Source organism: Antechinus flavipes, chromosome 3 (assembly GCF_016432865.1).
Source record: "Antechinus flavipes isolate AdamAnt ecotype Samford, QLD, Australia chromosome 3, AdamAnt_v2, whole genome shotgun sequence".
In the NCBI taxonomy this organism is placed as follows: Eukaryota; Metazoa; Chordata; class Mammalia; order Dasyuromorphia; family Dasyuridae; genus Antechinus; species Antechinus flavipes.
Genome location: NC_067400.1, coordinates 615,475,698 through 615,496,529, shown reverse-complemented (window position 1 = coordinate 615,496,529; position 20,832 = coordinate 615,475,698). Strand labels below are relative to the sequence as shown.

The 20,832-nt window shown below is 55.4% G+C and overlaps 1 protein-coding gene across 1 annotated transcript; it reads left to right on the top strand.

The window, feature by feature from the left end:
• The first annotated feature begins 2,496 nt into the window (after window positions 1–2,496).
• On the top strand, window positions 2,497–20,509 carry NPAS1 (neuronal PAS domain protein 1). Its single transcript, XM_051989321.1, has 12 exons — window positions 2,497–2,683; window positions 4,240–4,401; window positions 4,890–5,125; window positions 12,403–12,485; window positions 12,767–12,856; window positions 13,547–13,730; window positions 14,616–14,734; window positions 15,451–15,632; window positions 17,647–17,753; window positions 18,295–18,442; window positions 18,767–18,861; window positions 19,826–20,509. Exons 2-12 carry the CDS (start codon window positions 4,307–4,309, stop codon window positions 20,344–20,346), a joined length of 1,860 nt encoding a protein of 619 aa, XP_051845281.1. The 5' UTR covers window positions 2,497–2,683; window positions 4,240–4,306; the 3' UTR covers window positions 20,347–20,509.
• Window positions 20,510–20,832: the final 323 nt, after the last annotated feature.

Genomic DNA, 20,832 nt, shown 5'->3' with positions numbered 1-20,832 from the left:
AGTAAAGCTGCACTCAAAGGAAGCTCATAGGTCATCAAAGAGAAAAGGGACACAGCAACAATCTAAAAGAGTGGTATCAAACTTGAAGAACACTCATATCCACTAGATCTATACATAAGGATCCCTGCAGGTGCATCTTGACTTACAAGAAAACATTTGAACAACATCCATGTTCTTTATTTTGGTTAAATATTTCCCAATTACATTTTGACTAATTTAGGCTTCATCCAGGAGTATTATTCAGAACCACATACAGAAAGACCAGGCTATGTGTTTTCTGCCTTTGCTTCTGTTTTTGTTTTTTTACGAGGCAACCAGGGTTAAATGATTTGCCCTGATCACACAGCTAGTGTCAAGTGTCTGAGATTGGATTCTGACTCCAGGACCAGTGCTCTATCCATGGTGCCATCTAACTGCCCCTGATTCTAATTTAACTTCCTCTTTTTTTTTAAGCGAAAGGCAAGTGTTTATTACAGCACAGCAGGAAAATTGAGGTCTAAAGAACCAAGTCACTAACAGGAAAGCGGGTATGATGATGATAATGATAATAACAATAGCTAGCGAGATAGCACAGTGCATGGAATGCCAGTTCTAGAAATCAAGAATGATCTTCTAGAATTCAAATCTGCCCACCGACACTTACTAGCTCTGTGAACCTGGGCAAGTCACTTAATCCTGTTTGCCTCAGTTTCCTCATCTGTAAAATAGGAATAGCAATAGCACCTACTTCAGGTTGTTGTGAAGATCAAGAGAGATAACAAGCTCGAAAGTTCTGTTAAACGGATATAAAATATTTCCCATTATTATAAATGCTTCTGGCCTTGCTTTCTAAGACCAAACAAGATAAGTGTGATCCCTTTACCTCTCCCTATGAGGAATCACCACTTGATCACTCACTGTGATGAGAGAAATGGCGGAGGGAATAAGAAACAGACTGAAGACAAGACCAGTGAAGATTGGGCTACAGGAGCCTCTTACTTGAAATATTGATATTTTGCTCTCTCCATACATAGACAGTGAATGTTGATTCGTTCCATGGACCGTTCCCCAAATGCTTCTTGGTTCAGGACAAGGGAAAACAGAATTTACTTTTGATTAAGGTGTAGGGGTGTGTGTGTGTGTGTGTGTGTGTGTGTGTGTGTGTGTGTGTGTGTGTACTCGTGTATAAGGTGGGGAGGAAGAGAACCCAAACAGTGAAAAGTGATTATTTAAATATATGTCTCAGGAACCTCCTAAGATTTCTTTCTGGCCACTCGCCTTGAAGAGAATCTCCCAAGAATTAAAAACCTAAGTTAGAATCCCAGAACACTAGTGATCTCAGAGCAGAGAATTCGGAGGTGGGAGAAACCTAAGATTTGAAAAGGTCAGGATGGGGAGATAAACCTTACAACAAAAAGTAGCAGAGCTGACAGGGTCACTAGAACGTCCAAATCCCAGAGCTCGAAGGAGGGACCTCCCAAAATGGAAAGTTCCTCTTCACTCATCTCGTGTTTCGGGTCACAGAATTGCCATGGCTATCCCGGAGTGCCGAGAGAAAGCGGTCCCCGGAGCCTACCTGTCCGCAGCGTTCGGTTCCCAGGCGCACGTCTTCAGCACTTGGACAGCTCCCACCTTCCCAGACGGTTTCTATCGGCTCGGGCCTGGATTCGCCCTGGAACAAAAGAAAGTGACCCGAGTTCCCAGAGAGGAGACGGGAGGGGGTCGCTCTGGGAGCTGTGAACTGTGGGAGTTTGGAAGATCGGGTGGGAGAGAGTCTGGAGAGGGACATAAAAGAGAAAGCACCGTTCTAGGCTGCTTCGAGCACAGGGGTCTGGCGCATTCAAGGGGTCTCGCAGTAGAACTTGATGAAGAAAAAGCGATCGATCCCACTGGGGTGAGATAAGAGAAGGGACGCGGAGGGGCTGAGTGTTGTGAAGGGAGAGGCTGGACGTCAGGGCTGTTGGAGGGGAAGGGGGTCCAAGACGTCCTTCGGGGGCCTCGAGGATTTTTAGGTGGGGTCCTCAGGAAGGTTCTGGGAGGATGCGGAGAGATTTTAGGGGAGGGATCATGGAGATTTCTGGAGGGAAGGCTGCTCTAGACCCTTCTGTGAAGGACTCCGGGACATTCTCTGAGAGGGTGACTCTGGGGGCTCAGAGGCTGTTTATGGGGACTGAGAGACACTCGGGAAGGGGCGGGGCTTCCGGAATTCAAGCCTTCTTTGGAGGAGGCCTCCAGAAGGTACTTTGGAGAGAGGGGCTCCCGGATGGTCTAGGGGGAGTCGGAGCACTTGAGGAAGGGGGGGACTTGGGAGACATTCTGTGGAGGCAAGCCTCATCGCTGTTTGAATGGGAAGAGAGTGAGGGGGCGTTCCTCCGCCCCGCCCCTGCTCTGAATCTTGAAACGGTGCTTGTTTGGGGGAAGGGGTTCTCCTGTAGAGGTAATGGGGCCTTAAGGGCTCCTGGGGGCGGGGCTCCGGGAAACTCCGCCCATCCCGGCAGCCGGCGATGTCCAAGGCTCTCCATGTGAGAAGCGGCCCTGGTGCCAGCTCGGGGTGTGAGCACCTCCCGAGCCCCGCGGATCCCGGCGGGAGCTTTAAGGCCTATGGAGCGGCCCCCAGCCTCCCTGTTGGACCGGACCGATCCAGCGCTGCATCCGGAGCCCCCCGGGACACCGAGCCAGAGGCGGGCGACTGCCATGGAGCTGGGTAATTCAGGGGGAAAGGCTGGAAGAGCACAGTGAGTTGAACACTTTGGTCCGGGAGAGAGAGGAAAGCCAGAAGTCTGGGTCACAGGGAGAGAGGGGACCAGGATACTCCGGTGCTGGTAACAGAAGGGACCCAGACCCCTGGATTCTAGGCAAAGAGGGGGTTCCACAAGCGGCTTCTTGAGAAAGCTAAGCGAGGAGGACGGCTACCTCGGTCCTCAAGGCTTTGGGAGCTGGACGACTGGTCGAGGAGAGGGAGGGGAGCGGTTGGATCCTGAGTCCAAGAGAAAGGCGAGATGGGATGCCTGGGTCCTCGCAGAGGCCCAACGCGGCTGGGAGAGAGTGTAGTGGACGCCTGAGTCCCAATGAAAGAGGAGATCTAGACAGTGGTCAGTTGGGGGGGCGCTTTATGGGGAAGACGCCTGGATCCCTGCGCGCTGGACACCAGAGGCTCCGGGGAAGAGGAAGCAGGGGTTCCTGAATCCCGAGGAGAGACTGGACTCCCGAGGAGAGACTGGACGCCCAAGGAGGTCCTAGGAGAAGAGGAGATGGATTGGGGGGGGAACGAGGGGAATTTGGGGAGAGGGACTGGGATCGCTAAGCCTAGAACACGTGGCTTTCTCTCGAGGCAGCCAGGTGAGGGTCGGGGGAGCAATTAGAGACCCCACGAGCTAAAGAGGAAAGAGGTCAGTGGCCTCCCTTTTCCCTCCCCCCACTTTAGGTCCAGGTCTCCCCAGGGCAGCTGCAAGGCAAAGGGAAGTGAGGGAGGGTGGAAGTCTGAGGCGTACGGAGACGGGGGCGGGGTGGGGGGGTTTATGGCCGGAGCCCCGGGGTGGCGGGTGGGAGACTCGGGCCGTCTAGGGCTCAGGAACAGTTCCCGGCCTTCCCAGCTGCCGGCACCCCAGCTCTCGCTGCCTGCTCGATCGGGGTCGTCGCTTGGTATGCAGGGCGCGGGCCGGTCCCGATCCGTATGCGCGCCGCGTGGGCCCCATTGGTATGCGGGAGCCGGCCCGGCGCGGGCGGCTGAGGACTGGGAGGCTGGGCACGTCCGCGCGCGCTGGCGGCCCCACGCGGGCTCGCTTGCGGGGAGAGCAGCCGCCTGGGTTTCTGAGAGAGAAACTCGCCCGCTTAGGGAGGAGGACCAGGAGCTGCGGGGAATGTGTAAGTCGAGGCTCTTCGAGTTCCCAAGGCCTGGGGGCTGCAAAAGGGAAGCAGGAGTAACCCAGCGCCTCCCACCCCCACCCGCTCCGGGGGGGATCGCGATAACGGGCTCGGGGAGCTCCTGAGGGGGAGACTGAGGCCGGGAGCTGCGCAGGGGCATATTCAAGGCTAATCACGGAAAGAAAACGGTCGTTCTGAACTCTGACCCTCGAGGTCCTGGAGCCGGACTTGAGCTAGGCCAGCGGAGGCCTGAGTTCGGGGGCTCTCGAGCTGGGTTCTCCCTCTCTTGGCCAGAACTCGGCTTCAGCTCGGAGGGGGAGGGAACAAGACAGCGGGTGGCTGGGGCCTCCGGGGCACCTAATGGGGCCTAACCACTGCTTTCTTCTCCTACCGCAGGTGCCCAGGTCCCTGAATCCCACCCCCCACTCTGAGTCCATCCAAGCCAGTCTTTTGGGGTGCAGAAATGGCGGCCCACTTCTCAGGAAGCGAGGTCAAGTGCGTCAGCGTGGAGTGGGATTTCCTGCAGGGACTGCTGGTCAAAGCCCCGCCTGCGCCCTGGTGAGCAAGACCTGCCCCATTTCCTCCCCCTCCCCTTCCAGTACTGGCAGAATTCTCACCCAAAGTTCTGTCCCCACCCCCTCAGAAGTGGGCTTCTCCCTCGGGATTCTGTTGCATCTCATTAAGAAAGTTCACACCTGTTCCCAGGTCTGTCCCCGACTTCCAAGAGGGGGGAACTCTCTGAACATTCTATCCCCGCCCATTCCGCGTTTCTTACCCTTAAATTCGCGTTCTGACCACTCCCATTAGACAATAAAACTTCGATTTAAGGCTCTGTCCCACCCCCTGAGAATGTTCCCCTACCTCTGTCCCCGCCCCCTGAATGGAAGGATTCTCACCCAGGGTTCTGTTCCCACCCATTTGGAATTCTGCCCCTGGGTTTTGTCCCTGCTCCTACTCTACCTGAGGCCTTCCGGTTCCCCGAGAGGCCCACTTCCGTCCCCCGAGTGGCTGGGGGGGCCATAGTGACCCTTCCCCCACTCCTGAAGCCTGCAGGCCTTGCGGAAGGAGAAGTCCCGGAACGCGGCCCGCTCCCGCCGGGGCAAAGAGAACTTCGAATTTTACGAGCTGGCGAAGACGCTGCCCCTGCCCAGCGCCATCACCAGCCAGCTGGACAAGGCTTCCATCGTCCGGCTCAGCATCACCTACCTCCGCCTGCGAGACTTCGCTGCCCTCGGGGACCCCCCCTGGAGCCCACCCAGAGCCGACCCTCCACCAGTGCCAGGTAACACTGAGGGGACCCGGGACGCCAGGGTCCCCAGGGGGGCCAAGTATCTGAGGCCAGAAGAAAAAGCAGGCTTCCTGCGCCCTCGCCTGCTAGGTGGGGAACGAGGCTCTGCTGGCCCGCCCAGAGACAACGGGAGCCCTGGGGTCTCTGGGCCCGGGCCTGAGACGGACCTGGTTCCTACCTCTAGCCCTGGCATCCCCTCTGGCCAGCCCCTGCAGGCGGGGAAACGTCCCTGCAGCCAGTCCCGAGAGCCCGAGCGTCCCCTCCCAGGAGGGAGCCCGTTATCCGGGCTCCTCTGCCAGGCGGCCAGAGGCCCCTGGTGCCCCTGCTCCCAGGCCTGCCAGGAGCCCCGGGTCCCAGAAGGGAGCCCGTTATCCGGGGCCCCTCTGCCGGGAGGCCAGAGGCCCCTGGTGCCCCTGCTCCCAGGCCTGCCGGGAGCCCCGAGGGCTCCCCCCTCCCAGAAGGGAGCCCTTCTCTGCATCCTCGGCCCTGGCAGGAGTCCCGAAGGAAGCGTAGCTCCCGAGCGCCCGCCTCCGGCAGTGGGACCAACGGGCCCAGAAGTTTGTGCTCCCCCTCGGCCCCGGGAGCGCCGTGCGGAGCCGGGCGGCCACTTCTGGCGCGGGGCAGAAGGGCTCCCCGCGGCCCCAGGCGTCCGAGTCCCAGCCCGGCTGAGCCCCGGGTTCCCACACCGCCCGCAGAGGGGAGGGGAGGGGATGGTGGGGGGCCGAGAAAATAGCATTGATTAGGCCCGCGATAAATCGCCATTTAAATAATGCGGCTTCCAAGGCTGTAATTACGCAAATTAACCAGCGCCTAGAGAATCCGGCATTACCGCGAGCACTGATTACAGTCATTACCCACCCGGGAATTAGCCGCCGCCGAGCGTGCGCTTGGAAATCCGGATAAACATCTGCCTATTGTCTCCGCGAGCCGAGGGAGGGGGCGCGGGCGAGGGAGGGGCGCCGCGGCTCTTTTTCTGGCTTCACCCCACCCTCTTCCTCCCCCACCCGGCCCGGGCTCCAGAGAACCCAGGAGTGCTGGCTTCTCGGGAGAAGGCATGGGTTCCCGTGGCCTCAGCCTCGGAGGCTCGGGGCCACCTTAGCCGGTTCAAGACTCCCATTTCACAGAGAGGGAAACTGAGGCCCAAACTTGTCCAACATTACGAAGAGAGTCAGGGACAGCCCTCCCCCTCCCCCGACGGTCTAACTCCAAGCTTTTTTCTTCCCAGCCTCATTTTTTGAGGAGCAGCCCCCCGTCCTTGCTCCCCTCCTCCCCTCACCCCTACAATTCGGAAAAATGAATGGGGGCCAGCGCAGGGCTAGGAGTCTCAGTTTCCTCCTCTGTGAACGGAGGGCGAAGATCGGACGCGATGGCCGAGAATGTCCATTCTAAGCAGGAGCCGGGCTTCTCAGTTCCCCTCCTCAAAGGATCTCTAAGCGTTTTAACCTCCACTCGGAAGTGAAGGAGGAAGGCTGGGAGTTTCTCCGGGGGAAGAGACTGAGGCTCAGAAAGGGAGGGAGAAACTGCGGGAGAAATCCCCAAACCAGGAGAATCCGAATAATTCCGGCGGGAGGGGAAAGGAGAAACTGAGCGCCTCCGGCCTCGGGACCCCAGGAAATCCCGCGAGAAACTGGGCTCAAGGAAGCCTCCCCCCGCCGCGTGCACCCTCCCGACCCCGGCTCTCCGGGAGGCCAATGCGAGCTAATGTGCCTGCAATTAGCCTCGTTGGTGCAACAGGCACCCGAGAAAGGGGAGAAGAAGGGGGGGAGAGAGGGAGGAGGCGAATCCCAGGCCCTGCCTCCGCTGTCTGCGCTTCTCCCCATTCTCCCCTCCTTCTCTCTACCCATTACTCCCCCCACCGTGCCTCAGTCTCCCCATCTTGTCCCAGTCTCCCCTTCTGTTTCTCATTCTCCTTCTCTCTGCCCTTTGCTCCTTTCTCTCCCCCTTTTCTCAATTTCCTTTTCTCCCTCCATTTCCCATATCTCTGACTCCCCTCTTAGCCCCTCAGTTTCTGCTTCTCTCCCTCAGTCACCCCCACTTAGCTTCAGCCTCCCCTGTGTCGGCCAGTGCCCCCTTTCTCTGTGGCTCTCTCCCTGTCTCCCCTGCGCATCCTTCAGCGTCCTCCCCGCAGCTGTCCCCACCTTGCCTATTTTCCCTTCTTTGTACCTCCGATTTCTCTCTGGTCCTCCATTTCCAACCCTCCCTTTCTCTGCTCCTTTCTTCAGCCTCCCCCCATCCCTCAGTCTCCCCCCCATCCCTCAACCTCCCCCCCATGCCTCAGCCTCCCCCCATCCCTCAGATTCCCCCCCAATCCTTCAGCCTCCCCCCATCCCTCCGTCTCCCCCCCATTCTTCAGCTTCCCCCCCATCCCTCAGCCTCCCATTTCTCTTTCATTCTATGCTGCTCCCCTCTGTCCTTCAGTCTTTTTTCTCTTTGGCTCTTTCCTTCCTTTCTCTTCCGTCCCCCAGTCTCTTTTTTCTCTCCCCCTCCTGTCTAACTGTCTCCCTCCATCCTTCAGGCTTCTCTCCTTCTCTCATTCCTCTCTCCGTCTGCCTTCTCCCCGTCCCTCTGTTTCCCTCCCTTCCCCGGACCTGGGGTTGTCCCCACTGGGAGAGCGGGGTTGGGGAGGGAAGAGTGGGCAGTAGATTGTTGTAGGGGATTAGCCCGTGGTCTGGCGGTCCCTCCGGTTTTGACCTGATTCTTTGTGTGACCTTGGCCAAGCCTCCTCCCTCTTGAACCTCAGTTCCCTGGTCCACGAGATGATCTAGTTAGGATGGATCTCGGGGATACCTGTTAGCACCAAAGAAAAGTGAGGAGGGTCCCGGAGGCACCAAGAGGCCCCCACAGAGGGGAGGCTGGGGGAGAGAAGACATTGACAGCCTTCCCCCTTGCCATTGCAATCTAGACACGTTTCTCTGACTTCTGGGGCAGGTCACTGTCCTTCCTCCAACCCTGCAGTCTCTGAAGGGGGGGCAGGGAGACGATAGGTACAGGGAGTGGCTAAAAATGCTTTGAGATCTCCAGAGCCGGCTGCCCTCTCCACCCTCCTAAGTCGGGGGGGGGGGGCATGTCCCGAAGACCCCACGTTCTCGCAGCTGTCCTAGCATTCCTGGACCCCTATCTCAGTTCCCCTAATTTTCTGTCCCCCAAAGCAGGGGAACTCTGCTCTCCCAGTGCCCCCCTTCTAGGGGAAGTGGGAAAAGCGGAGCCTCCTTAAAGATGCAGCTCCCATCCCCAGGCCGGCTGTGGTGGAGACAAGCCAGAGGGAGCGAGAGGAATACCAAGTGTGCCCTGTACTGCTGGGAGGGAGCTGGGTTCCAGACGCTAAGGCGACTTCTGCCTTGTCCTAGTCACCCTACTCAAGCGCAGAGGCGAGGGGAGCGTCTGGGCAGTCTCGGGTACCCTCCCTCCCCTGCCTAACCTCATTTGGACCTCTCCGAGCGGCAGAATGGGCAGGGCTGGAGGAGGAAGGGCAGGGAGAGAAAGAGCTGGAACCCCCTGGATGCCTTAGGCCCTTGATGGAGAAAAGGGCTCCACGGGGTCCAAAGCAGCATGGGGAGCCAGAGAGCCCCGAATTTGGGGTGATGGTTCCCTCGGCTTTATCACAGGTCATAGTGGCCTGTGTGACCTTGGGCTAGCTTCCCAACCTCTCCATTCTCCTAGGAAAAGGACTAGATGATCTCCAGCTAGAACCTCATAGTCCTGTTACCTCTGGAGAGGGTTCCCATTACCTGCACCCCTCCATACCCATTCACCCACCCAGCTAGCGGGCCAGAGTCTTATTCATTCTCTACTTAGTCTGGCTGGACCCTTTCAGGATCTGAAACCGAGGGAAGTGGGGTTAGGGTCGAGGTGGAGACAGATGGTGGAACTGCTAATGGAGGGAGAGAGTGGGAGAGGATTGAACATTTGGAAGGGACTGGCTTAAATTGGGGAAGGGGATAGTAGGAGTGAGGGGCAAAGGGAGTGAATTAAAAGGAATAGAAAGCAAAAAAAAAATGGGAGGGGGATAAGATAGTGAGGGGGAAGATTAGGGGAAAATGCATCATGGCTGGATGTAGTTATGTCTACACAATGCATGGAGCACCAGGCCTGGAGTCAAGAAGAACTGAGTTTGAAACTGACCCCAGATACTTCCTAGCTGGGCGATTCAGGACCAGTCACGTAACATGTGTCTTAATTTCACCATCTGTAAAATGGAGATGGCAACTAGGTGGCACCATAGGAGACAGAATGCTCCTTGGAACCAGAAAGACTCCTCTTCCCAAGTTCAAATCCAGCTTCAGAGACTTCCAAGCTGGGTAACCTTGGCCAAGTCACTGCACCCTGTTTGCCTCAGTTTCCTCCTCTGTAAAATGAGCTGGAGAAGGAAATGGCAAACCTGTCCAGTAACTGCCAAGAAAACTCCAAATGAGGTCCCAAAGAGTTGGACTTGACTGAAACAAGTGAACAGCAACAACAAAATGGAGTCTGCACTCACCTCCCAGGGTTGTTGTGAGGAAAAAAAATGAGAAACCAGTTGTAAAATCCTTTGCAAATCTTAAATCGACATATGAGCAAGCCGTTATCATTACTAAATAGGGAAATATAATACTAACTTGCATTCGTAGAGCGCTTTAAGGTACCCAGAGAACCTTAGGCAGTATCTCCATTCATCCTCAAAGCTCCCTGGGAGGTAGGGACTAGCATTATCTGCATTTTGTAGGGGAACCAAGTGAGACTCAGAAAAAGCAATTTTGGGAACCAGGTTCCACAGCTAGTAAGTGCGCGAGGAGGCGTTCGACCTTGCGATATTCCTGACTCCAAAGTCAATCGCTTTATCCACTCTGTGGAAGGGATGGAGTGAAGATCTGGGGGAAAGGGAAGTGAGAGGAGTGGGAGAAGTATGGGAGTCGGGGGGGGGAGAGGATGAGGGCTAAGGTGGGAGGAATGAGATGAAGGAGGAAGAGTCAAATAAGGGGGAGGGAGTTGAAGGAGGGACAGTAGTTGAGGCAAGTGGGGAGAGTCAGACAAGGAATAGGAGCTGGAGTTCTGAAAAGGAGGAGAAGGGGAATGGGCAGAAAGGGGGAGGGAGGTTATGGGTGTCTGGGAATAGGCAAGAAGAGAGGAGCAGGAAGTGAGGATGGACTTGGAATTCTAGGAGAGATCCGAAGGTCAGGGTGGAAGCAGGGAAATGAGGCATTTGGGGGGAAATGAGGCTTTGGGGGAAGGGATGAAGTGAGGACAGGTGCAGGAACAGGAGTGGTAGGGACAGTAGAATTGTGAGGAGGGGGAATAATGATGAGACAGACTAGAGGGCTTGAAGGACAGGAAAAGGGAAGGAGCCTGGGGAAGAGCAGAGAGAGGCGCCAGTGGGGGAGAAAGGGAGGAATAAGGGAAGCCCAAGAGAAGGTGAGTGAGGGTTCTAAGGGAATGGGAGGAGGTAGGACTGAGAAGTAGCTGGAGGTAAGAATGCGGGAGTCAATCAGGGAAATAGGAAGAAGGAGGAAAATATAGAAAAGAGGAATAAACTGGGGAATGAGGAATAAGACCTGAACACCTCCCAGGAGATGTCCTCTCCCCGCCCAGTGCCTGAGAGAAGAGCAGGGGTCTGAGATTGGGAGTGGGGAATTGTTTTGGGGGGAAGGGGAGGCACCTGATCCTCCTTCTCCCTCCTCCACCCAGCTCCCTGCCAGCAGCTTTCTAATTCCCCCATTAAACGTTTTTAATTATAGGCGGGCTCTGTCTGACCCGAGGGGTTATTTGCAGCAAGGAAAAATGAGAGAATTAAGGGAAATGACAGAGAAAATTGCGACAATTATCGGGGAAGGCATTGTTTCCCCTGTCTGTCAGGGGGAGCTGTTTGTGAGCTCGGGAGCTCGGTCCCCCTCACCCCCCTTCGCAGGCATTGTTTGCTGCCGGCTGCACCCAGGCTGGGAGCCCGGGGAGGGAGCTGGCCACCCGTGGGAGAATGTTAGGAGCTCGGGAGAAGGAGGCTTGGAGGGGCGGGGGGGGGGGGAGAGAACACCCCCAGGTCCCGGGGAAGGCAGGAAGATCCCGAGTGGAAGGGATGCCTGGGTCCAGCTCTAGGTTGGAGGTGGGAAGGACGAAGGAAAAGTTGTTGGGCCCTTTCCAGACAAGGTTTCAGGAGCAGGGGAACAGGCTGTTTCGGTCCTCTGCTCCGTGGCAGAAGACATGATGTGGACTGATTTAGAAATTCGGAGCTCATATCATCCCTCTCCTTCCTGGCCTTCCCTCCTCCTTCCCCCTCTCCCTCCTTCGGTCCCAGATTGGGGGAAAGATCCTCCTGCCCCTGGGAGGTCAGAAAGGGCTCTTCTCACTGCTGCTCTCCTGGGACCCGACTTCTGCTGGGGGTCGGGGAGCGGGAGCTTCGCGGGAGGCTTTGTCTGAGCCAGAGTCAGCGAGGACCGAGTCTGGTCCCTGACCTTGGTCCTGAAAGTCTCCACCAAAGAAACGGCCGAAGCAGCGGCGGGGTGCAACTAACGGCCGCTTCTCGGGGAGGGAAGGAGCGAAGCCTGGGTTTTGGAGAGTGGGGCGCGGGGGTCTGGGGGTGGATCCCCCAATCTCTGGGGGTTTGCGTCTGTGCGTTCTGGGATGTGGAACTGATACCTTGCCTGACTTCAAATGATCCGAATGACATCAGATCACAGAATGATAGCTCATTTTCTAGGCAGGGAACCTGAGACTCAGAGAGCTTAGATTAATGTTGAGTAAAAGGATGAGTCAAGATTCCAACTCGGGTCTTGTGAGTCCAAGTTGAGAACTCTTTCCATATGTGTAACTACGGTGTGTGAGTGTGTGTGTGTGTATGTGTGTGAGTGATTGTAAGAATGTGTGTGTGAGTGTGATTGTGTGTGTGATTGTAAGTGTATGTGAGTGTGTGTGTGATTGTAAGTTTGTGTGTGTGAGTGTGATTGTGTATGTGTGTGTGTGAGTGATTGTAAGTGTATGTGTGTGTGTGTGAGTGTGTGTGTGTGAGTGGGGGAAAGGGAAGTGAGAGGAGTGGGAAAAGTATGGGAGTCAGGGAGAGGAGGATGAGGGCTAAGGTGGGAAGAATGAGATGACCCAGATGACAGCAGAGGGAGGCTTTGAACTGAGAGCATCGAATCGTGGGATTCCAGACTGAAAAGGGCCTTAGGCTTTGTCTGGACTCATCCCATATTTAGCTAAGGAAACTGAGATCCAAAAATTCCATCTGCCCAAAAGCACGGGTGGGGGGAAGCCAGATAGAAGAATGGATAAACTCAGGCTTCAGCCCCAGTCTCTCTCCTCAGTCTCTGGTGCCTCCGGACGAAGAGAGACCTCTGCCCTATTCACCGACCTCTTTGAGCAGCATTTGGGAGGCCACATCCTTCAGGTAAGGTCCCAGAAGTCTCCTTCCTTCCCTACCAGAAGCCCTTGAGCTTCCCTTCTTCCCACCTCCCCAACTGCAGGATGAGGGAAGCCAGGCACCCCAGTTTCCTCTCCCTTCTGCGCTCCCCTTCCTAAAAGAGCCCTCAGGGTCAGATTAGCTCTCAGCCTCCCCTGGTGCCGGCCTCCGTGGCACCCCTCCTACCTCTAAGACTCCTTGGAGGAGCTGGCGTGCTCTAGCCCCTCGGGTCCCCAGCTCACTTCTCCAGGTCTCTCCTAACACCCTAGTCGCTGGATGGGTTCGTGTTCGCCTTGAACCAGGAGGGCAAGTTCCTCTACATCTCAGAGACCGTTTCCATCTATCTGGGCCTCTCGCAGGTAAGCATGGGAGGTAGAGGCCCTGGGCATTCAGCCTCTGACTTTAGCTGCGAATTTCCTCTGCCTTCTTTTAGTGGGAACTCAGGATTCTAGGGAGAATCCCTTTCTCCCCTTCCTTTTGTCTGGATCTAGTTTGGGGGGACCTCAGTCCCTCCCCCTATGCTTAAGCCTTAGATGTTAAGAGCTCCCCAGACTCATCCTCTAACCTCCTTCCCTCATCCCATACCTCCTGCCCCATATTTTCTCCCTCCAGTGTCCAGGTGTCCAGGGCCTTCAGCTACTTCCCTTGACAATCCTCCTTTTCCTTCCCAGATCCTGTCCCTGACACCCTTCCTGACCCCTCCACCCCCCTCGCCCACTTATTCCGGTGTCATGGACAGCTTCAAACTCCATTTTGAAGAAAGGAGAGGAAAGATTAGCCCATAACAGAAGAGACTCCTTCTGTGCCCACTTCCCCTTTCCTAAAGAAGATAATTAAGCTCCCTAGAGACAGAGAGAATCTATTAGTTGGGGGAGATGTGTTCTCGGAAGGTGAACGGATAATCCCACTCCCTCCTTCCCTTGCCCAACGGTAGGAAGTAATTCTCTGGTACCCAGGCTTTTCTCCCCTGATGCCTTGGGGCAGGGCAGAGGGCAAACCAGTGATGAGCCCTTGTGTCCGCTGCACTTCCACCACCCCCTGACCCACAGGTGGAGCTGACTGGCAGCAGTGTGTTCGACTACGTGCATCCGGGGGACCACTCAGAGGTGCTGGAGCAGCTCGGGCTGAGGGCTCCACCCCCTGGGCCTGGGGCACCGCCTTCCGGGCCCTCCTCTTCCTCTTCTTCATCCTCTTCATCCTCAGCTTCCTCAATCTCTGAAGCCCCAGAGATTGGTAATTTCCTCTAAGAGCCCTTCCCCAGCGAGGGTGGGGGTCCTGGCCTGAGCCTCCGACTACCTTCCCTCTGTGATTTGAGCTACTGATTTAAAGAGGAGCCTTGGAAATTGAATCCTCTGGTCTAAGTCCCCGGGGGGAAGCAGCTCACTAGTTCAAGATGGCCTGGGTTGGGTGGGAGGGGAGTCACAAGAACGACCACAGGATCTACATCTGGATCTCTGGGGCGAGTCCAAGCTCCTTATATCACAGATGAGGACCCTGGGACCCAGACAGAGGCACCCAGACCCTCTGCCTTCAGACCCAGCACTCTTGCCCCTCCAGCCCGTGCAGAGTGTCCCACCTCAGCTTAGCTGGGCTCAAACTTGGATTTTCCTCCATGCCCTCTGCCCACTAAGAGCTGCCATCTCCCTTGGCTCCTGGTGGTCAGTGGCAGTCCTGGGAGCACTGGCGTCCTCATTTCACAGAGGGGCCCAAGTGGGCTAGCCACGGTTATCACAGGGTGAATTACCCACAGTCACAGGGGAAGTAAGAGTCAGAGGAAAACTTGAACTCAGGACCTCTCATTCCAAAATCAACACTTTCCACTGCATCATGGGCTATGGTGGTGCTATGTGGCGGGGTTATGAATAACCAGGTGGCTTACCGGCTTACCTGTGGCTCGCTGGATTTGGGCTTGGCGAGACTGCGTTTCTCCGGGTGGCTCTCCGAGTCTTTGGGTGATTGTATGTGTGACAAGGGGGACAATGCTAGGGAAGTATGAGTTTGTGTAGCTGAGGAGTCTGGGGGATGGGGGACATGGGCCTGGATCTGGTCTGAGAAGGACCGGGGAGGGAGGCTCACTGTCTGGAGACACCCTGAGCCCCCAAATCCCTTGCTTTAGAGCTGGCCCTCCTGTGATTACTCCTCGAAGCCAGCCCGGCTCCCTTGAGCGTTCCTTCTTCGTCCGAATGAAATCCACACTCACCAAGCGGGGGCTGCATGTCAAGGCTTCGGGATACAAGGTGAGCCCTCCTGAGCTGACTCTCGCTTCCTCCTTTCCCAGGATGACTCCGAGGGCTTCCTCTCTCCCCCTGAGGGCTTCCTCAGGGTTCTTTAGTCACCTATTTTTTGCCTCAACATGAACATTTGACACTTCCTTTGTCCTTGGCCAAACTGGGCTCCCTTTGACCATCTATATAACCATAATAATATAACTACAATAAATAACTGTGCCCCGGCCCAGCTATACAATAATGGCACTTCTATAGCACTATGTGCCAGGTACAGCGCCAAATGCTTTCCCATTATCTCATTTGATTCCTACAACCAAGATGGGAGGCAGTGCTATTACTTTTTCTTTTAAGCAACGTGCCCACAGTCACTCTAGTTATGGCCCGAGTCCAGATTTGAATTCAGATCTTCCCGACTCCAGGCCTGGCGCTCTGCCCGCTCTGCCACCCGACGGCTACATCCTCTGCCCATCTGTAATTCCTCTCCCCATTAATGGCCAATCTGCCCTCTTCTGCCCAACTGCTCTGGTCCTCATCCAGCTTCACAGCCACGGATTTGGACTCAGCAGGCCTGGTTCCAGTTCCAGGTGGGAGCCAGGGAAATGGCAATTTCCCAGGGAAATTGTTTTTCTCCCTTGTAAAAGAGAAGCATTGCACCTTCGGCTCTGCATCCCTCGCCTCCCCTGGCCACACCCCTCCACTACCCAGGTGTGCCTCCTGTCTCACAGGTAATCCACGTGACCGGCCGCCTCAGGACTCAGCTGTTGACGGCCCGAAGGGGCCAAGCTTTGGGTCTCGTAGCCCTGGGCCACACCCTGCCCCCAGCCCCACTCAGCGAACTTCCCTTGCACGGCCACACGCTTGTCTTTCGCCTCAGCCTGGCCTTGACCATCATCTCCTGTGAGAGCAGGTGAGAGGGCTGAGAAGTGAAGTGATGGGGAGGGGTAGAGACTGAGAAATGGGGGGAGAGATGGGTGGGAAATAGATTTACGTGAGGAGAGGAGACAGAGGAATGAGAGGAAGAAAGATGGGGAAGTTTAGCCTGGAATGGCAAGAAGAAACAAGAGACTCTACTTATTTTGATGGATTTAATGCCTTTTCTTCCTCCTCATCAAACCTGTCTGAAAGTTGAATGTGTGTTCTATGTTGACCCATCCTAATTTCTTTTACCCAGATGTGGATGGTCAAATGTGTTCAATTTACACATTTGGAGGTCAGTTAAGAAGAGGAGCTTGGAGAATGAAGAAGTGGGGAAAGAGTGGGAATGTGGGGTTAGAATGATGGGAAATGGAGGAAATATAAAGAATGAATCAGTGGAAGTGGAAAGCAGGGATAGTGAGATGGGAAGATGTGTTTGTGTATGTGAGAGAGAGAGACAGAGAGACAGAGACATAGAGACAAACAGAGACAGCGAGAGAGAGAGAGACAGAAAGAGACAGAGACAGAGAGACAGAGACAAGACAGAGAAAGAAAGAGACAAGACTGACAGAGAGATAGAGACAGAGAGAAAGACAGATAGAGACAGACAGAAATAGACAGAGACAGAAATGGAATGAAGAGAAGGGAAGTCAGGAGATGAGAATGGGGAGAAAGATGGAAACAGTAGGGAAATAAGCATGGAAAGATGTAAATTTGGAAATGGGTAAAAGAGGAATGGGACAGAAGAAAGGACAACAAAGGTAAAAGGAGGAAATGGGGAAATGAGAAATGGAAGATAAGAGAAATGGGCATTGGTAGATAATGGATAGAAGAGGAAAAACTTGAAGTATGGGTGAAGAGATGGGGAAAAGAAATGATGGAGAGGCAGATTTGAGAAAGGAAGGAGGGATGAATGTGTCAAAGAAGTCAAAGAGAGACAGCGAGCTGGATAAAGAATGGATGGGCGGCAATGGATGGGAAGCTGGAGATTAAGAAACTCAGGAAGAGATGGGAATGAATCCAAAGGACAAAGTTGGAGATGAGGAGGTGGATGAAGGAGCTTTAGTGGATGGATAAGGTGATCTGTGGTTATCTGAGGACAGAGAGATGATCGTGGAGGGATGGGGATTCAGGGACGGGATTGGACGATGGAGATATTATAATGGAAGATAAGCAGCTGAGGAGGGGATGGAGGCAGATAGACTAAAGTTAAAGAGATGGGGAAGAAAAAATAGTAAAATGAAAAAGGGAGAAGTCAGAATGGAGTGGTCTATTCACTTTTTTGCATCAAATTAAAAAGGCCATTATTAAGCTAGAGTGTCCAGAAGAGAACAACCAGGATAATGATGGGATTTGAGTCAAGACCATCTGGAGATTGATTGAACGAACCAGAAATACACAGCCTGAAGACAAGATTCTGGGGGGAATAATTGTTATGTTGACATGTTTGAAGAGCTATCATGGAAGAGGGGCTAGATTTGTTTTATTTGACCCCAGAGGGCAAACCCAGGAGCAATGAGTTCAAGATGCTAAGAAGAAAATTCAATCTTGAATCAGGAAAAACTTTCTGCCAGTTAGAGCCATCCAAAAGGAGAACGGGGTACTTTGGGAGGTCTTCCTTAGAGGTCTCCATGCAGACTACGGTCATTTGTCAGAAACGTTTGAATAGAAATTTTTTTTCAGGAGAAGGATGTGGTAGATCGTTGCTGAAGCCTTTTCCAATATTCAGATTATGATTCTGCAAAAGGTGAAAGAAGGACAGAAAGACGAGAAGAGTCAAGGGAAAAGAGAGATGGATGATGGGAAAGAGATGGATGGAAAGAGAGGAGGGGGTGGAAGGTAGAGAGATGACCTACGGAGAGAATGGTTGAGGGGATGAGGAAAATAGGGCTCGGGATGGGAGGTGGAACATGAGAAGAGGGTTAGAGGGATGGGAAGACAGCCGGGGGTTGGAGAGAGGAGTTGGGACGTCTCATGCTAATTCAGTCCATCTGGGTCCCTGGCAGGATCAGTGACTACATGGACGTGGGTCCCTCAGAACTGATCGGACGAAGCTGCTACCAGTATATCCACGGGGAGGACGTGGCTGGGATTCGCCAGAGCCACCTGGACTGTGCGTGAACCCCCTCTGTCCCTCACTGACCCCCCCATCTCCAGGAACCTCCCCCTGGGGAATGCCTTTCTTAGCTCGTACCCCAGTGGCCCACACTCCCTCAGTCCTGCTCACCCTCATTTTGTCCTCAGAGGAATCCTTCAGTAGAAGGACCAAAGTTGAGTCAGGAATCTCTTGCCCTCCCCTTGAGAATCCCCAAGATCCCTCTCTCTAGACGTATCTCTACCTCTCGGATTCTTATTGTCCGTTGGTCTCTTTTCCACCTTCATTTATTTGTTTGTGTGTCCCTTAATACTTCTTGTTTCTCGGCCATACGGTGCCTCTGTCTCTCTCCATACCTTCTCTTCCCATTTCGGATCATCCCCCTGTCCTCTGTCTCTTCCCATCCATGTCTCTCCAATCTCTGCCCATCTCTCCCTTTTTCCACTGTTATCTGACCTGCATCCCCTCCCCCCTTGTGTTTCCCCACTCCCAACTCCATCTCCCGATCCCGGCTTGGATCGACACTCGTCTCTGCCTCGGCCTTTCCCTCTCGGGCCAGTGCTGGACAAAGGGCAGGTGGTGACGGGCTATTACCGATGGCTGCAGAGGGCTGGGGGCTTCATCTGGCTCCAGTCTGTGGCCACGGTGGCCATCAGTGGCAAGAGCCCGGGCGAGCGCCACGTCGTCTGGGTCAGCTACATCCTCAGGTAAGGAAGGACCGAGCCACTGTCCGGGGGGAGGGGGCGGGGGAGGACTCGGTCGTGGGGAGGGAGGAAACTTCCATCTACTTGTGACAGAATTCATCAGAGTCCTGGGTCTCTGCAGCGAGGCAGCAAAATGCAGGGTAAAGGGCAGGGCCCACGTCGGGGAGCTGAAGAGCCGGCCCCGGGCCCCAAAAACATTTCTGAAGAACAGGTCACCCCAGCTGGAACCCGTTATGCCCAAAGCCCTTCTAAGAACCTGAGACTTCAGAGTGGGAGCAGGGATGAGGGCCGGGATACCCGGCCTGTGACTATGCTCCTCATTCACAGTCAGGTGGAAAGCGGCCACATGGCCTTGGACACTTTCCAGCTTCCTAGCGTTATCCCCCAGGAGGATCTCTCCGATGTGGAACCCGAGATTAAAGGTACCTGGGCCACTGCTAGAAAGGGACAGGTCTGGGGGGCAGGCACGGTGGCGGAGGACTTGGGACCCCAAATTCTACCCCTTTCCCCAGAATTTGGTTCCCACAGCCCACCCACTCCCACAGCAGATGCCCCTAGATAGGATCTGAGATCCCCAGGATCGTCAGTGGTGAAAGAGTCTCAGAAAATCACTGAATGCCAGGATGGAAGTGACTTTAAAACAGAGCAGTGTCCCATCATAAGCACCCTAGGACATAAGATCCGGTGTGGGAGGGGCCTTAGTGCAGGGCAGGGCTGGGAGGGGGTTGAGAACAAGAGATGTCAGAGCTGGGAGGGGGCTTAGAACACAGAGTGTCAGAGGTGGGACGGGGCTTAGAACAGGGGATGTCAGAGCTGGAAGGGCGTTAGAACAGGGGATGTCAGAGCTGGGAGGGGGCTTAGAACACAGAGTGTCAGAGTTGGGAGGGGGCTTAGAATAGGCAATGTCAGGGCTGGGAGGGCCTTAGAACAGGGGATGTCAGAGCTGGAAGGGCCTTAGAACAGGGGATGTCAGGGCTGGGACATGGCTTAGAACACAGAGTGTCAGAGCTGGGATGTGGCTTAGAACACAGAGTGTCAGAGCTGGGAGGGGGCTTAGAACAGGCAATGTCAGGGCTGGGAGGGCCTTAGAACAGGGGATGTCAGAGCTGGGAGGGGGCTTAGAACACAGAGTGTCAGAGCTGGGAGGGGGCTTAGAACAGGCAATGTCAAGGCTGGGAGGACCCTTAGGACAGGGCATGTCAGCTGGAAGGCTTTAGAACTTAGATTGTCAGAGATGGAAGATGGTTAGAACATAAATCACAGAACACGGGAGCCAGAGGGGCCCCTGCAGACCACATTTCCCAGTCCTTTCATTTGCGGTGCAAGGGGCGGGGGAATGTTGCCCTCCTCAGGCCTGTAGCCTGGAACAGGAATCTTCTCTTTCAGAGTCCAAGGCCCAGGTGGAGGGGGAGCAAGGAGCCTCCCAGCCTGAGCCTGGGGCCCATAATATCCGGGGCAAACGCATCAAACTGGAGCCAGCCAGAGGAAGCAGCGGCCAAGGAGAGCCGGCCGGGGAAGGCAGGGAGGACAGTGACGAGGGGGAGTCCAGACACCCCGTGCCCCGTCCTGAATTCACCTCGGTCATCCGGGCGGGGAGCTTGAAGCGGGAGACCATGAGGCCCTGGAGCTTTGCCGCCTCCTACCACGCCGGGGAGCCCTTCCACAGGCCCCCTTCACCCCCCGACTCCCCGTCCCCACCCACTCTGCTCCACGCCGGTTACCTGGCCCCCGGCCGGGGCCTGTACACCAGCACCATCCGATACGGGCCTGCCGAGCTGGGCCTGGCCCTCCCCACCCCAGGGCTGGTTTATCAGCACCTCCACAGGCTAACCGGCCCCGGGCCGGCTTTTCCCGAGGCTCTCTACCCCAGCGTACCCTTCCTGGGGCCAGACAGGAAAGGGGACTGAGGGGCCGCTCGTGGCGACTGCGGACAAGTGGGACGGGCCTGCTCCCTTCCAGCATGGGCTTCCCTCCCCAGGAGTCGGGCACCGAAGGGAGCCCCGAGTCACGGCCAGAGGCTGGGCCAGGGCTGGGCTCCGGCAGAATTAAACAGCATTGCTCAACTCTTCCCCAACCGCTTTTTGGCCTCCCTTTTGCTGAGTTGGGGGCGGTCAGGAGGAGGCTGTGAGCCAGGGTGGGGGGAGCCTTGGGAGAGCTGGGGGCCCATTTCCAAACTGACTGGGCAAATCCCGTTCCTTCTCAGGCCTGCTGCTTGTGCCCCACAAAACGGGATCAGACTAAATGAGCAGAGCCCAGAATCTCTACCCAGGTATCCCGGATGGGGGGCACAGACTAGCCAAAGCGGACACCAGAGACCGTTTCAGACACACCCTTCATTTCTGGGGAAACTGAGGCCCGGAAAGCAGGGTGCCAGGGGAGGAACAGAGGGGAAG